We start from the raw sequence: 18170 nt of genomic DNA on the forward strand, positions 1-18170 counted from the left end.
ATTATTCAAATATACTATACACTAATAAGTACTATATACTAACAGACAGGTAGAATGAGAACAAATTTGATCATTTAATACAATTTAATAATAAAAAATAGCTTTGTACATACATTTACACAACAACTAAGACTAAAGAGATTCTTTAATAAACCTATAACTATAATATGACATAACTTAATAATGTAAACTTATCTTATGTTTTTTAATAATGCTATGTAATTTACTATAAATGAACATTGTAATGACAAATAATCCACTTGGGCTAAGAATTGTATTTTAGTACATTCAAATATATATTTATATTATATGTAATAGAATTTATTATTTTTAAATTTTATTGTGTAAATGTAAAATTTTGTAGAATAAAATACAATACGTTATTTTCGATTAGTTAAAATGAGCATATCCTAATAAATTGCAAATAATTCATACGTTTAAAAAGTATTTTGTGTAGTGATTTTGTGGTATAAATCGAGATTGGTTTCCATTTTTTTTCTACAAAAATAAAACTTTTAACATGTTGTGAGACAGATATTTGTTTTCGTGAAAAGCTGAATACTTTTTATAAAAATAGCTTTGATTTAAGTAGCAGTTCTCATCTTTATACTAAACGGAACATGTAATAAGATAATTTTGATTTAGAGTAAACTTTTCACTGCGAAATACAATAAATACGTTGAAAACAAATTGTTTACCTTATACCTAATTCATATTACAATTACTCTATACTAAGACTACTAATATGCTAAGAGGTCAATGATTAAACTTGAGTTTTCTTGTATTTACTTAACCTAATAAGTCATACAATTAAATTGTATATCAATTTGGTTTTCATCTTTGAGTATAAAATCTTCTGTGCCATTCTTAAATGGCAAAACAAATGCTAAGTCCATAAATACAATAAATAATACATGAAGTATATACTTTGTGTTCCTTCCGTAGAAAAAACAATAATAAATACAGCTTTGAAACAATATTATATACAGACGCGTAAGGCAGTATACCTACACCATAGCTTTGTCTATCCAAGGAACAAATTTCTGAATATTGGTGTAGACCCCAGGAAGATGTTCTCTCCCGCAGCCGATGCCCCAGGATACCAAACCGATCAGGACCTTCCGCCCATCCATGGTGGTGGTCAGAGGTCCTCCGGAGTCCCCCTTAAAAATAAACGCAAGAATAATTGAGTAACTTAATTTATATTTTGTATTAATTGAACAGTTTTTCAGTAGTGTAATACAAAACCGTTTTCCATTTTAAAGGTTTACTCTCGTTAAGTGTACATCGTAAAGATTTAGTTTTGTTCCTTAAACTTTCTATCTTTATAAGAACCGCATTAACTTTATTTACATTTACGAATATGTTTTGTAAAGACGCCTCCTGCACAGTTATTTTATGATGGTTATAATCATGGTCTCACGTAAGCGAGTATAGCTCCGATACCTCATTTCTAAGTTTCCACGTTCAACCAGTTTAATTTTGCATAAATTTGTATGTATAACGTACGTAATTTTACGTCTTCGAATTTGGGAAGCTTATGTCAAAAATAATGCTTCAGTGTCAAATAACTTATTTAAGCCCGAGTAAACGTCTTCAGACAAGAAGTAAGAATTCCACTAAAAGTAACTTCTGTAACAGTGGATATTTTTTCAGCACATTTTCTATTTATTAAAATACATAAAAGAATAAACGATTTATTTCCATCAGAATCATACAACAGAAATTACAAATACAAAACCTGGAAATTGACTGGCCACGTAACCAGTAGTGTGGCCAGTTTTTATAAGGCAAAGATAAAAATACAATAACATTTTTTTTTAGTCTAGGACATAAAGTTTGAATATTCAAGAAAGACACTCTCTGCAATGCTTATGATTTTAAACTTTGAAAATAAACTACTTAAATGTTGTAATAATCATTCAATAATTAGAACTGTGAAAAGGTTTTCCAAATGTGCGTTAAGATTAATTTATAACATATACTGTATGTTATGGAAATGATTTAACAATATTAACTAATTACCAGATTCAAAAATTCTACATCATGTTTAGTGTTTCGCTCTTCTAAGTATTACAGTGGTTTCCTGTGTGTGCTAATGTGAGAGCGCGGCAATAACGACTTAAGCGCTGATTAGAGAATCATCAACATTTGTAAATATGTTTTTGATTGCAGTTTTAGAATTTTAGAATTCTTTGGTATAGTATCTGATCATTTGTCTCAATATATAAGACGACATAGTATGTACAAAACACCGACTTAATGGTATATCACTCTAAACGTCGTTAGTAAAGTCCCCAATGACAATAGTGGGAATAGACCCAAGAAGACCATACTCAAAACACCGAGTCAGAGCCTCGAGAAAGCGCTCATATTCATTACCAGGTATCCTGAAAATTGCTACAATAAGAAGCTTTTTACAATCAGAAGACTAACTTTGGCAGCAGCTATCGGACAGTCTAATCCAGAACAGTATGAAGCAGTGATGGTCGTGTTAGGGCTAGTTCGGGTTTCCAAGGGATAAGTCAAAGTAGAGCTGTGAAAACCTTTGCTCCAAGTATTCTATAAATTTGTATAGTTGAAGTTATACACAACACTATCAAGGAAACTCTACGTTAACCGATTACTGTTTTTTAGTGGAGGAGATATCAAATATTCTTTCACGAACCATGACAGCACCTACAGGAAGCTCCGAGACCATGATCTTACCCTTCCAATTGAGGTGCAAAGCCATATTACTTGAAATTTACACTTCATGTGCTCAAGAAACACGAAGCTTGCGTTATCAGAACTTTAGTTTGTTATTTAATACTGTTTTTTGCATAGTTATTGTGACATCTATTTTTTTTTTTTAATGAGTAAGAAGATTACTATGGCAAAAATGAAAATTGGTATTCACAGCAAGAAAATGATTGGTATACCAGGTTAACTGAGGTTATTTGGACATTTGTTGAAAGTAAATCGGCTATGTGTTTGTTTTTAAGTTTTTCTTTTCCAACTTAGTTTATAGGATCTGTAACAAAAATTATTATAAATCAAGATTTTTATTGAATTCGTAGCCAACACCTGCCTTCTTCCTGTACGAAACCCCTTGTTAGTGTTTAACATTTCCATTAAGTTATGCAAAGCATATACCCGATTTATCTTCCATCGATATATTTGTATTGCATTTAAATTCTACTGCCAATTAAGCATACTGGGCCTAATTTTATTTATTACTTTGAACTTCAGTAGGATAGAAGAACTTGGATATGAAAAAGAAATACTCTATCGCACCTGGCAACTGTCTCTGCCGCCCTCTTTGAAACCTGCACAGAGGAAGACGTCGTGGATGGTCTCCCGGCGTCCGGCGGCTCTGAACCAACGCTGGCACCTGTCGTTGGGGATGACCTCCACATCCACCTCCTGCAGTACAGTCGGCACCGTCGATACACCTTTCACACCAACATAACAACCAATCATTTCTTTGAACTTCTGTATACCTTTTACATAAAACTTTCATTTCATCAAACCTTTTAAACTCAGCTGAAGTGTTTTGCGTATTTAAAATAAACACAGGAATCCAGAAGGTGAGCTCGAATACAGTAATGGAGTTATTGCATTCAGTATTAATTAGTACATTAATATTAATTTTAATATATAACTGTACAAATATCTTTTTAAGACATTGCCACTATATTTATGTCATATTGGACGGTAAAACCCGTCTTTAGGTGCATGAGTGTATAAAATATATAATAGAAAGAAAATAATAGAAACAAAAACAAATAAACAGTGCAAACAGATGAAATGAACTAAACATTTCTTCCAGATGTAGTTATATTAACATTTTATTTTTGTCCAAGTTACCTGGCGTTGAGCCTACGTGATTTGATGCACTTGCCGTTAAAACCTATTCGGCAAGTGAAACCATAATAAATGGTTTAAAAAAAGTCCATTATAATTTATACCACAAGTGACGACAGTTTGCATTTAGTCTTGGTGCTTGTAGTCGTATCTGTGACCGGACACATTCTTGTTCTCAAAGTATTTGTGCTTGATCCAATGTAATCTGCAGGACATTCCTTACATTGTATTTGGTACATTACAGTTTTTGGATTCGAAATTCAAGTTGTCAAGCTACTGTTGTATTCAATGCCTTGCTTGTTTTGCTACTGGTGAATTTTGGTAGATTTGGTAAAATTTTATCAATTAAACATATGGGTGTGTTACTTGATTGTGATTATTTTTTTGTATGATATGTCTTCAGTGTTCGTAAGTTTTTAAGAATTTGAGCTACTAAAACTGAAAAGGGGGACCTGAATAAAAACTTCCATACTCATAATACATTAATTTTTTTGCCAAGATATCACTGTGAAACACTTGAACATGCATTTTCAGTTGAAACATTAACACAATAAAAATATTGGAAACTTTGAAATTTGAATTTAATAGTTTTAGTATTGTATTTTTTATGGATCAGTTTTGGGATATATTGTAGGGTCTTACCTATGGTGCGTCAAATTAAACCGATTTTTAATTATGAATTTAATGGCTGTAATTATCATTACAAAACTTTTTGTTCTCTTTTATATCCTGTAGCATTACATTCTTATGAGTGGATGCATATCGATCAAAATTGAGTACCACAAATAATGTCATAAACGTGACACCTCATACATTCAAAATTTTGTTCATGCATAATTGAATATTTATTATCAAGAATAGTAGGCATATGCATACAGTATATTTAGGCATCTGTTAATACACGTAATAGTAAGATTATAAATATTTTAAGTTTATTTGCCAAGTTTCTTACAATGTTTTGAATCACTGTTATCTCTAGTTATATTTGAACTAAGGAAATAAGTGTATTTGTACACTTTTAAGTCATGTGTTATTGGAATCAGCTGACATAAAAGTGCCTGTAACAATAATGTGTTTATAATAAGCAAATTTAATTCATATTGCACAAACACAACAGATTCAAACCAATATTTAATAAACCTGTGGCAAAGATTGACTCTGAGTTTTCTGAGAATCTGGGATTGTGCGCATGAAACTGTTTTTCGAGTTGTCTTACCAAAGACCCACAGTTGTAGACCATACATGATGCTTTTTGGTGGTTGAATTTCTTTTCTCCAAGTGGAAAGTTTGATATATTTTGTTTTTATAATAAGAATACACAGGCTATAATAAAAAAAATAAAAGCTAATAGACTTCTTTACCTCAATTGAAACTTCTCATCGATCAAATATTGCATAAACAAGTATAGACTGACCGTGTCGGGTTCGACCCCATCCTGCGACGGTGGCAGTCTTGCCCACCAGCTTAGCTGTAGTGTCAGGAAGGCACACAGGGATTATGTGTTGTTTGAACATCACGGGGCGGTCCAACTTCACCAATGCCACATCGTTCCTGAAGTCTGTTGCACTGTACTGGGGATGAACCTTAAAGATAACAAGGTTTTGTTAATATGACAATAATTAAATAAAAATCATCACAAAACATGGCCTTGCCGTGCTGCTCCTCGTTGGCAACAAGAAAGGGGCTTTAGATTGTATTAAAATGAAATATTGCTAAGATTTGGAAGTCTCCAGATCTATTTTATTGGCACTTAAAGACACCGGGAAAATCGTTCAATTAAGTGACCATTATGCGGAGGCAGCAGCTGTATTTAGTCATTAAAATTCCCACTACCATGATAATGTTTACTATGATAATGATAACTGCTTACATACTCTCGAGTTTAGACCGTATAATTGACTCACCTCTTTTCGTTCCACGTTAAACTCCTCATGATTCAATTTCTCCGACTGTTCCCTGACGTCCCACTCTCCAAGCCGCACCTTCAGGTTTGAATTGGTGGTCCTTTGACAGACAATACATATGATCGAAATACATTCAGATATACATACATACGATCAGTTGTCTGTTGTTATTTACAAGTAGATATGGATTTACTTGTTATGGATACCAGCATTTTAACATAATTGCTGACTAAAAATTTGTTTTATTTTTAGTTACAAATGTTTCTAGAACTTAATAACTTAAATGGATCCTTCAATAATAATTATTTAGTATTTTAGTTATTATGCCTTTTTTAGGCTTTTTTATACTCAAATAAATATATATTGTACTAGTTTTTCTATTTCTACTCTAAAACATATTTTTGTGCAAATACATCCTCATGTTTCCCAAAATGCAAATAAATACAATATAAAATATAAAAAAGCATGCTTATAGTGGATTAAAATATTTATTTAGAAATGCATTGGTGTACTTCAAAAACATTAACATATCCATGTCGTTGTATATAGTTTCCGCAAAGAAATATTAGTAGTAGTAAAAAGAAAACAACGATTAGTTATCTAAAGCAAGATATTAATTAAAACTTCAATTAACAAATTAACAATCATGAATGTCAAGAAGTAATGGAAAATCTACAGGGTGGTCTAGTAAAACCTGGTGGTTCTCATAAAACAACGTTATAGGAAGTAACACTTATAATTTACTTAAATAGTCAGGATGATTTTAATACTTTGTGCTAATTTTCCATGACGATATACTATGGACGTTGACATTTCAACAAGTGTTCTTATGTAGTTCTTTAAGTTGGTAATGATGTAAGATTTTTTAATGAACTCTTTTCTCTTAAGGTATCTCTACACCCGAAAATCATAATTAGATGGATCCGGAACAGTTTTCGTAAACAGAGGATTGACACATTTCCCGCGAATCATAATCGCGTATCATTTCTACTTCAAACTGCTTTATATTGACATTGTGTGAATAAATAGTTAAGAATCATTCGTTTTCGGAATGACCCCTAATAATAGGCCTTGCCGAGGCTCAGCCAGATTCATGCAGGGAAGTGGATCATAATTAACATTCGATATTGCATATCTAGAAATGAATCAAATACTAACTCCACAACATAATTCGTTCTCGAGATTTCCTGAGAACAGTTAGGCTTCGGTAACGCTCAGCCAAATCCCACTGTGGGACATGGGTGCATCATCGAACTCGATCTGGCCAGTATAATTGACGTTTTTTGCAAAATTTCGTTTATTTTTCAATTTTTTTCCAGATACACAGTGTACAGACAGGTAATAGAGAGACAGAAGAGAAATTTTGAAAGCTCCCTGAGTAACATGATACGTCAACGCTCCGCCAACTAATCGAAAGTGTCGGACACACATGCATCGGTTTATTTTCTAGGGTACATCGACTTTCCAGCGTTCCTCATACTATCGAACAGAGCTAAAACTCCTCAAGTTGTAACATAAAACTCCTTGTACACCAAAACCAACTAAATCTAGACATAGACTAACTAGACATAAATCACATTCAATATCCCCCACACGGATATAAGTGATATACATATTGATAAATATGTATTGGTATGATTTATATGTATACGTAAATCTAGGGATTCTCAAAACTCAAATTAGACCCTTATTTTCTTTTAATTGCAAACAAGTACTCAGAGTTACCTTGGACCTGAAATGATATTAATAATATTAGATTTAAGGGCTAAAATCAACCGGGTGCTCACGAACTTACGAAAGAGTGGGAGGGGTTTACTTTCACTCATAAAGCAAATTCTTCATTTGTTGTGTTAGTAGAATCAAGAGAAAACATATAATATAGCCTTGGTGTTCTCAGAGATTCCAGTTTGATCTTCTCCGAACAAGTAAAAAATTTTGTTTCGTAAGATAGGAAAAACTTGAATCTTGTAATGGTATAGATAGTCTGATTGTTTAAGAAAGGTTTATGTCTGTTTGGTCTAAATCCAACTTGAAACAAGCTAACGTTGCCTGGAATGCGGATCGATTTTAAACAGATATAGTAATTGAATCTGTAAATTCCTTTTGTAAATAGTCTAGAAGTTTGGGTTGTAATTTCGTATAAGGTATCCATCCGTTCTTTAGTCCTTTTTTAATGTGCGATTCCGTAAATAGATGTCCTTGCAAAGTAAACTTTTGACGACATACATTTCTCAATAACAACTTTTGAAACATTTTAGAGAGCAAAAAATATCACAAAGTTAATTGTGACCATGCCAATTTACTCCCAGCTTCTTGTAATTAAGACTTAACTTCTCATGTGGAGAGCATAAGTTTTGACCATAATTTACAACCGGTTGGTTGTTATTGAGAGTATCAGTGAGATGTAGAGGTAAGAAAAAGCGTAACTTAAAATATATTCACTGCTAATTAGAGCGTGAAAAAAACCAAACAATGTTACATGAGGATTTTGCAACAGAAAAAATTAGATCTTCTTAATCTAAAATTGGAAAGGATCAGATAAATCCTTGTAGCTGACTCAGTAAGGCTAGGGTGGCCAATCTTACGTAGCGACGCAGTGAGCGGCAGTCACCACCCAGCGGTTGTTCAGGAGCGCTCCTCCACAAGATAGTTTCTTGGTCAGGAACCCTGTTTTGATGATAGCTGCCTGAAACAAGTGCATTTGTTTAACTAGCAGTATCAGTTACTTTTAGCTCATTAATTTTCTACAGTTTTAATTTTTATTTGCCTGGATTTGTTTTTTATTTGCTTTATTTTAATAATTTTGGGTAGACCTAAACTGGATTTAACAACTGTTATTTTATGGTGCAATATTATAATCTTTGGACTAATCAATCCAAGAACAATAGTTCGCAAGAGCTTATTTATACTGTATAGCACGAGTCCTTGTTACTGTTGTATTAACTTTTCGACTTTCCAATATTGTAATAAAGATCGGTTTTAGTGCACATTGAATGTTTCCGCGTTACATGGTAAACTGTGATCTTGGACATAGAAGATAAAAGTATTGGATTGTTTAATATGTTAGTAAATCACGATGTAAATTGCTGTAAATGAACTCTGGCAAAGACTCTATGCCCCGTCCTTGTAAGGAATACAAGTCTTAACCCTTTTAAAAGAAAACAAATTGTAAAATTGGCCAAGATTATCAGACTTCAACATATAATTTACAAGCTACGGTCCTATTTCTAAAGACCACAAACATGACCCAAAAGTTATAAAAGGAAGCTTCTACTAGAAATCCTTAATGATATCTTGGTATTTTAATATACTCTAAGCTAATGTTCTATGGACACGTAAACAGTATTGTTCCCGAAGTTAGTGTAACGTGGGTTACCCGATTTTCATCAAAGGTCACAAATCAATAATTAATTAATTTTATACACTTTTAAAGATTCTGTTCACAACATGTTAACCAACAAGCGATAATTTGGCAGCATCGGTTTTTTTATCGGCTACCTTATTTTGTGTGATAAAAAGAATACTTTGTTACCTAATTCTCATTGAAATATATTCTAAATATTTATGACGGGATTTATTTAAATATACATTTGATTTTACTTTAATTCTTAAATCATGTTACTGCTTGTTAGCACACAATTCGCAGTCTAAGCTAATCCGATCCAATCTTTAATCTGTGAAGATATTGTTGGATGCTGGGTATAAGTATAATTTGTCATTAAAAGAATAGAACCTGCCAAGGGTGCGTGCCAAAGTTGGAGTTGTGGCCCCCTACGATGCGGTGACTCCTCGTATACAACTCTCCACAACCTGCAACACAACTCCAGATACTGAGTACCTTTCTGCAACGTAGAGAATTTAAATTTATCAGCAATAATTAGCATGTATCTCAACTTTTAAGCGCAATCGATGTTACCTTACATCAAAAATAACAATGTTTCATGAATACAATATCATATGTTAATATGTTAAAAAAGCAAAAATTAGCTCACAAAAGTTATTGTGTTAAATTAGAAGCATACATTTACAGAAATACGTTCATTAAATGAGTATATAACAATGACAACAAGCAAGACTTAAAAACCTCTATTTTTCTAAGTTTTTTTTAAGCTGGTGCCATCAATGTTAACTTTGCACAATACATTGTTATATTAAATCGATAGCTGTTTAAGATCAATTCCCTGAATACAGAAAAAGTAAAAAATATATTACTCGACATGAAATAGTAGGCATTTAAAATAGCAAACTTAGAAAATGTTTATCAGGTCTAAATCAAAACGGCTGTAGATAAAAATGTAAACTTTTACGACATGTACATATAATATAGCTTCTGGTTGTTGATCTTTTTATTCACAACAAATGTTATTTTTAAACAGTCTGTAAAAGCACGTAATTTTCTTTAATTATATTTAATTTCAAAAACATTACATCCTTATATTATAAATGAATAAAAAACACGACCCTCCTGTTTTATCATGTAAAGTGATTAGAAATTTTACTTTTTCTGTATTCAGAGAAGTTATCTTTAAAAGCTACGAATTTAACATTAAAATATTTTTCAAACCCAAAATTGATTGCACCACCTTAATTTGCATCTTTACTACTTCAAACACTCCAATAGGTATGTAGTTTGTTGTTGTGGTATGTGGGAATCAATTATTTCTAGTAGGAAAAAATAGTGTCCTAAATTTGAAGTTGGGCCAAGTTGAGTTCAATCCTTGTTAAACCTCCACCAACCCTAACATAGATAATGGTTTCAAATTATCTCCTCCTCCTAATGTTAAATTTAATTTTAAATGGGAGATAAACTTCACAATATTATATTTTCAAGTTATTTCTGTACACCATATAGATGTTTGAACATTATTTTAACTGTATTTATAAATTATAAGAAAATGAATATTAAATCGTGTGCTCATATTGGTCAGAAGTATAAAAGTACATGTTTAAATCATCTTAAAAGGGACTTAAAACTGGACTTAAAAAACCCCTTTTCATACGTCGTTTACTTGATGTATATCGAGCATTTATACATCGAATTTTTAATGTGGTAGCAGTCTATAAGCTACAAATATTGTAAAGTATTAAACATTCTAAAATCTTTGTTTCACGGGCGGGGACGAGTACTTTATTCATCATACCTGTGTTGTGTATTCTTCGGTATATATGATTAATTAATAGCGTATCGAAAATTTCTATGTAATATTGGTTGCATGAATTAATTCCTTTCGATCAATTTCTAAACAGTTAATATAAGTTTACTACCCATAGCGTACCATGGGCCTGCCGTAGATGGATATTTCAAACATCACAGAGAGGTACATTTATATATCATGGTAAAGTGGTTACTTTCTTTTCTCATCACCTGTTCACTAATCCTCTATGAATAATTCAAAGTTACGAAGAAAAATTCATGAATGACTACATAAAATATAGAAACATATAGATTATTAAAAATATAGAACTATAGAATATAGTAACTTTTAACGTTTCAGCTATTTAACGTTTCTGAACTCAAATAACATCGCGGTAAGCGATTGAGTATCCATCAAGTCCTTATTAAGATTCAAATGTATGTATATCATCAATTACTATAGAGAAAGTGAATTTTCAGATATACATAATCAAGTTTTTTTATAGAGTCCCACGTTCAAAAAAGTATCATGGATTTCTGTATAAAGCATTAATTTGTACTTTTCCAAAGTACTGTAGGAATATATACCCCAATAAATTTCAAATAACATAAGCATAACATTTTTCTTAATAGAATAGCTTAAGCAGAGATGGCTTAAGATGAAAGACACATAACGTGAGAAAAGAAGATTCTACACCAGGGTGAATGGAGAAAGCCGTGCGATACAGATGTATAGGTGCAAGTGCTCCAAAATTCCATTTTAGTATGTTAGTTACCCCTGAATCCGGTATCATGTATTAGGGTTGGTCGGGATGGGGGCCCCCAAAAGGAGGGTGGTGCAGGGCGGAAGGGTGGTGGACCGGGTGGGGGGTGGTAGTAGGTGAAGGGTGGTCGGGTAGGGATACCGTTGATGTAATACTGCAAGTTCTGAGACTCAGCACCTTGCTGAAGACTCCCCACATCCTGCTGATGCTGCATCAGGAAGTTGAGAGCTGTGGAGTAACCAAAGTGTTAGTTACTTCTACCTATGTTACATCAGTATGTACATATTATTTATACACATTTCTTTATCTATGTTGCAGTATCTTTCAAGCATGTGATGATACTTTTGTTATTGTAAATGATGGTGAGAAAAATTTACCTCTAACTTAAATTAAATTAAAGGATAAGTAAGAAGTACAAATTTTTGAAACTCTTGAGTATGGGTTGCGTTGTTATTTACATTTGTACAATAGTGATATTCACTTCTCTGTTAAGAATTGTTAAGAACAATTCTTCTCTGTTAATTAATTTCATAATATTCGAAACGTAAATGTTATGACTCTTTCCTAACATAGTTATTCCTGTGTAATAATACAAGATCAGTTTAGTATACAATGTAAAATTCACTTTTTACAGATTTAAAGTTAAATTAAACATACCCATTATATACGGCACATGGCATGATGGGCAAAAAGTTCTAAGTCTTTGACATTTTTATCAAGATAAACGGTTGCAACAACAGTTCGTGCTCTATTGTTTGAATTCTAACATGTATCATCAAATATCATCAATTAATAAACATATAGTGACAGTGGTGTTGTAGTTTATGGAATAGTAATAATAATAATATCAATCAAAATAATAATAAAGAGTTATTATTTTGTTACAAATGTAAGACAACCAGTTATCCATTCTAGTTATGCATCTCACAGAGGAGAGATAGTGTATACAATAATGGGAATAATTAAATTGTGTATTTACTGTATTCCGATTGTGTTAAATTTGCTTTTGCTACATTATTGAGCTTCCAACATCATTATTTAGATTTATAATGGATAGTTTAGAGCTTTGGTTTTCTCATTTATTGATGTCGGTGACAAATATTGTTTTGTTGCTGATAGAACGTTTTTACATTGTAACTGTTGGCAGATTAAAATCAAGAAATTAAAATAATAAATAATATTCATTTTATTATTTGGTACAAATTAAAACTTTTAATTGCTTTTCGTTACCAAACTTATTTTATGTAGATTTCTTTTTCTTAGTGCATTATTACGATCATATCCTAAACAACCATGATTTTAGTAACATTATTAGTAATTATATTGTAAATTGGAGACAAGTATTTTTAGGATCAGAACCTTGTAAGAAAATTTGTATAAGTAAATGTACATTTCGTTTGGCAACCTCTCTATATATTATAATACATAATAAGAGGAGGTGAAGGCCTTATTGAGTATTATATATATATACAGGGTGAGTTTTTTAAAGTGATCCAATAGCTAACTTTGTAATTACACGACTTAGCACCACACTTTAAATTTGGAACTTGCTCAATTTTAAGTTTCACTCAGGGATACACTTTCAAATTTTTTGAAGATGGCCGCCATTTTCCAATATGGCGGTCAACTTTAAAATCTCTTATGGAACACCCTGTATTTTAAGTTGTTTTTAGATTCTACTCAACAAAATAATACATTTTTGCTTTTTAGAGTTTTTCAATATCTCTAATGGTTCAGGAGCTACGTGGACTGGAAGTTTTCATAATGTTTGCAACTTCAATATGGCGGCCAACTTTAAAATATTTTATGGAACACCCTGTATTTTATGTTGTTTTTATATTATACACTACAAAATAAGACATTTTTGCATTTTAGAGTTTTTCTATATCTCTAATGGTTCAGGAGCTACGTGGACTGCAAGTTTTCGGATTTTTTCGGACTGATGATAAAAACTTGCAGTCCACGTAGCTCCTGAACCATTAGAGATATAGAAAAACTCTAAAATGCAAAAATGTCTTATTTTGTAGTGTATAATATAAAAACAACATAAAATACAGGGTGTTCCATAAAATATTTTAAAGTTGGCCGCCATATTGGCAAACATTATGAAAACTTCCAGTCCACGTAGCTCCTGAACCATTAGAGATATTGAAACACTCTAAAAAGCAAAAATGTATTATTTTGTTGAGTAGAATCTAAAAACAACTTAAAATACAGGGTGTTCCATAAGAGATTTTAAAGTTGACCGCCATATTGGAAAATGGCGGCCATCTTCAAAAAATTTGAAAGTGTATCCCTGAGTGAAACTTAAAATTGAGCAAGTTCCAAATTTAAAGTATGGTGCTAAGTCGTGTAATTAAAAAGTTAGCTATTGGATCACTTTAAAAAACTCACCCTGTATATATATATATATATATATATATATATATATATATATATATATATATATATATAATGTCAATAAACATTGAATCACAAAAAGTACTTGCTCCGCCGGGAGTCGAACCCGGATCTCTCACTTGCCGGGTGAATGTGCTACCATTACACCACAGAGCCCTTACTCTTTCCGATTCAATTATTTTGTATTTGGCCGTATCTGTAACATATGCGTTTAAATAAGCAAACTAACATATGATCGGTAGACCAAATACCTGTAAAACGACTTTTATTTACATTAAATTGTATAAATGCCAATAGCCTTATTTAATTTCAATAAACATTAAATCACAAAAAGTACTTGCTCCCCTGGGAGTCGAACCCGGATCTCCTCTTACCGGGTGAATGTGCTTAGCCACTAGTTCCGGACATTAAATTGTTTTATGTTTATAAAATAAGTAAGAATTATAGGAGTATGCTCGTTAGTTAACATGTCCTTTAGAAGCAAGTCAATTATTAATTTTATCACGCCATGGCATTAATTTTAGCACTGCCCTCATTTGATGGCATTTTATTTGTATTTTAACACAGAAAAAGAGCCCAATAACATATATATGTGCATATTAGAAGACTGAGAAATGATTTTGTAAACTCATATCGGAAAGTTATTTATTACAGTTGTGTGCACAAGAACAAAAAAAGAAAGATGTGTTACGTAACTTCAACTAGACATCACATAATGTCACTGAGTTCTCTGCCATCTAAATTTCCACCACAGTGGCCACAGTGAAAGTGTCACACAATGGTAGTAGCTGGTCACGCACTCTGAACACCACTTATCACGTATCTTCGCGCTGTGCACACTCTTGCATACCACGTCGTGCACACCACACACTACCCCCCTACTTCGACGTAGTTCTCCAGGAAAGTTGTTTAACAACAATGAACCATTTGCGTTTTTCGCGATACTATCACGTTACGATCGTCCAGATATGTCCTAACATTTATAAATGAGCACTTTCATGAATGATGAATGTAGAAGAATCCTCTGAGTGAAGTCGCCAGAACTGGAAATGAACAATAAGCAGCCCAGGAATGGAGACTTTACTGGAGGCCTTGTAGGAATAAATACTCATACTTTTATGTTACTGCATCTCTGAAATTTGTCCCCTAAATCCTCAGAGCTCTATATAGTACTGTGCCTCTGATGATTAAGGCAAGAAATATACTTCAATAATTAATTAACTTAATGTATTCCTAAACTTAATTAGATTATAAGTAAATTTACGCTTACTGTAATGATTACGGTACACAATTTTTCCATTAAAATTACTCACAGTACGTACAATTTTAACTGAATTCAACTAATAGGGAATGATTAGTTATTTTATTAGCTGACTCTTACCTAGTTCTCTCCCTCTCCAAGCCTGTTCATTAAGTAAATAACAAAGTGTATTTAAGTACCAAATAAATTATAAAATACAATACATGATGTCATTTTAACTAAAATTCAAAGAATAAATCTAAGCAATGAAAACCATGTACGATCTCAGTATTTTCATAGCCCAAAGTGTAAAGCTACAGAGTGAGTCTCATTGTGTCCTGTGAGCTACATATGGGTGATTGTATTGTAGATTTTCTTTAAATGGAGTAAACAAGTGGGGCATAAACTAGATTGTTAAAAAATATCAAGTAAGGTTTAAACTGAGTTTGGAGTATAAATTGTCTGCTTAATATTAATGGTAATATTGAATTACTAAGCCAAGCTTGATAGAAGTAATTTACTTTGTGAAATGCTCGACATCATGTTTGATTTTATCTAAAAGAAGGAAACTTTTTTGTTTGTAACATAGTGGTCCAAACGTTTGGTTCCAGAAATGAATTTTGATCTGATAAGTATACAAAGTGCACAAAACTCATCTGAATGGCCTATAAGAAAACCCGAGTGAGCATTTACAATTAATTTACCAATTTATAAGTTTATTTATTTTTATTTATTAAGTTTTTGTTTGTCTGAGGAGTAATAAAGAGATGTAAATCATCCATGGTCAGCAATGACAAATTAATCATGCCACTACATGGATCATTATGCTATTTTTGGGCTAACACAACAATAGCACATGATACATTTATGAAAATCATATTAATTCTCCTTAATGGTTTCTGAATGTGCAGGGAGACCGTACTTACTGGCATTCTCAATGGCACCCATATTGGGATCGTGATGCACCTGAAGCTTGTCTCGGGACACGCAGCAGCTCCAGATCATGCCTCCACTGCAGAGATCCAGCGGCTTGCCACCGTCCAGCACACAGCTAATGCTCAGCCCACAATCGAACTTGTTCTGGTTGTACCAGCATGTTTGCGGAATCACTGGAAAACCGTTTGTACATTACAGTTATAAAACATTTTGAAATACTTGACGAAATCAATCTCACACACTTGTAAATTCTGTATGCAGATTGTTATAGAATATAAAATAAAAATACAACCAATTGAGATATTCGCATTGCGCTAGGTAATATTAAACTATTATGATACTTATTGATCGAACTTGGGGTTAGTTTTCCTAATAAGAGATCACAGTATTTATTTATAAGCAGTCAATAGTTTTACTGCGGGTGTCAAATTCCTACTGTTAGTATGTAACAAATTTATTCAACTTAATAAATATTACTATATTTTCTAAATATATAGTATTATTATAAACGGTTAATTATTGACGATATAAGATCTGAAGAGTGAACATAATTACGGACCTTTGCTATCGTTAAATGTCACAATAAAAGAATTGCAACAATTTGAGGATTGGATACTATCATATTCTTTAGGTGTCTAATTTAACGCATAATCTTTAAGCATACGAACAGTAAACTGACTAAAACAATAAATCTCAGTCCTCATAAATTCCGTAATTATTGTATTTTAACACCTAAGGATAATAAACGCACGTAATCCTTTTGGAATATTTTATTTTTCTAAGGTTGAAAAAAGGTCCCCGAACTACAAACATAGTATCTGCCAAAGTCACTAAAAACTAGAAGGAAATTCCAAATTCTAAAACCAATGACAGTAAAGGGAAAGAACCCATGCAGAGAATATGTAACATAGGTGGTCCCAATCGAGTAACAGGTATTTTACTGATTTCGGGTGTAAAGAAATATTTCCAGATAGACAGCTTAGAGACTTTGAATTGATGACAGAATGAGTAAATGAAAAGTAACGGTGATCACAAATTTCGTTGCATACAGTAGTTCGGAAAATTGTGTCACATGATCCTACAGTATTAAATTAAATATGAATGATTTGGTTAATATGATAGTTTTGAGATCCTTGGAGGCTCTTCAAAGATAATACACGATATGTGTACGCGATAGTACTGTCCTCTGACGTACCTTTTGGAAGATTTACCCTTATAAAAATTATAACTGTAAGGCCATTTTGCAAAGACATCAATGTCAGAGACAATTCTTAAATTAAAAACATCAAATCATTCAAAATATCTTATATCAAATGTAGTATATTTGTGTCAAAATCTAGTATGATAGCTAAGAACGTTGCAAAGCAGTTAAACTGCGTGTACAAGCAAAAATTACTACCATTTGGAGATTTGGTCAGCCTCCCTCCCAAAGTTTGTGTTATTACCTTAGATTTTTAGCCGTATCAGAGTATTCAATTTCTTGGTTTTTAAGCTTATACTAAAGTGCGTCATAAAAGCCTGTATTTGTTGTAAGTTCGAGTTACTAATGAAAATAGCCTGAGTCTTATTCTCATTTACTTTTAGTCCAAATCTGTAAGACCATTTCGCAATGTCATTGATGTCACAGTTAATTCTTTTATTAAATATATACAGTTCGAACTTGATTAATACAGTTGAGGGAAGCCCGATTCGTTTTAATTTTATAACAAGGAGAAGAAGTATACCCAATTAAAGAATCTGGGTCATAAAAAATAGTTGTCCGTTGAAGGGTATTGTCTATTTTTAAACGTACGTCATCTCCGACTTTCATAGGCTCAGTGATTTAAACAAATAATGAAACCATTGATAGTGGAACCTTCCAATATACTCTATGTGAAACTCGAATTGAATACTATTGCTCTCAAAAAAGGCCATGTAATGTTAATAAGACTCAACCTTTCAAGACA

The 18170-nt window shown here is 32.3% G+C and overlaps 1 protein-coding gene across 1 annotated transcript in view; it reads right to left on the reverse strand.

The window, feature by feature from the left end:
* Positions 1-349: 349 nt before the first annotated feature.
* Positions 350-18170, reverse strand: part of LOC124369327 (phenoloxidase-activating enzyme-like) — a 35719-nt gene continuing 17898 nt past the window's right edge. Inside the window, exons 3-10 of the mRNA XM_046827285.1 lie at positions 16215-16397; positions 11661-11876; positions 9484-9560; positions 8336-8436; positions 5751-5850; positions 5261-5429; positions 3277-3434; positions 350-1163 (exon numbers count right to left, since the gene is read on the reverse strand). Of these exons, the coding sequence (XP_046683241.1) occupies positions 1008-1163; positions 3277-3434; positions 5261-5429; positions 5751-5850; positions 8336-8436; positions 9484-9560; positions 11661-11876; positions 16215-16397 (1160 nt within the window). The 3' untranslated portion in view covers positions 350-1007. The remainder of the gene's footprint in view (positions 1164-3276; positions 3435-5260; positions 5430-5750; positions 5851-8335; positions 8437-9483; positions 9561-11660; positions 11877-16214; positions 16398-18170) is intronic.

Source organism: Homalodisca vitripennis, chromosome X (assembly GCF_021130785.1).
Source record: "Homalodisca vitripennis isolate AUS2020 chromosome X, UT_GWSS_2.1, whole genome shotgun sequence".
Taxonomy (NCBI): Eukaryota; Metazoa; Arthropoda; class Insecta; order Hemiptera; family Cicadellidae; genus Homalodisca; species Homalodisca vitripennis.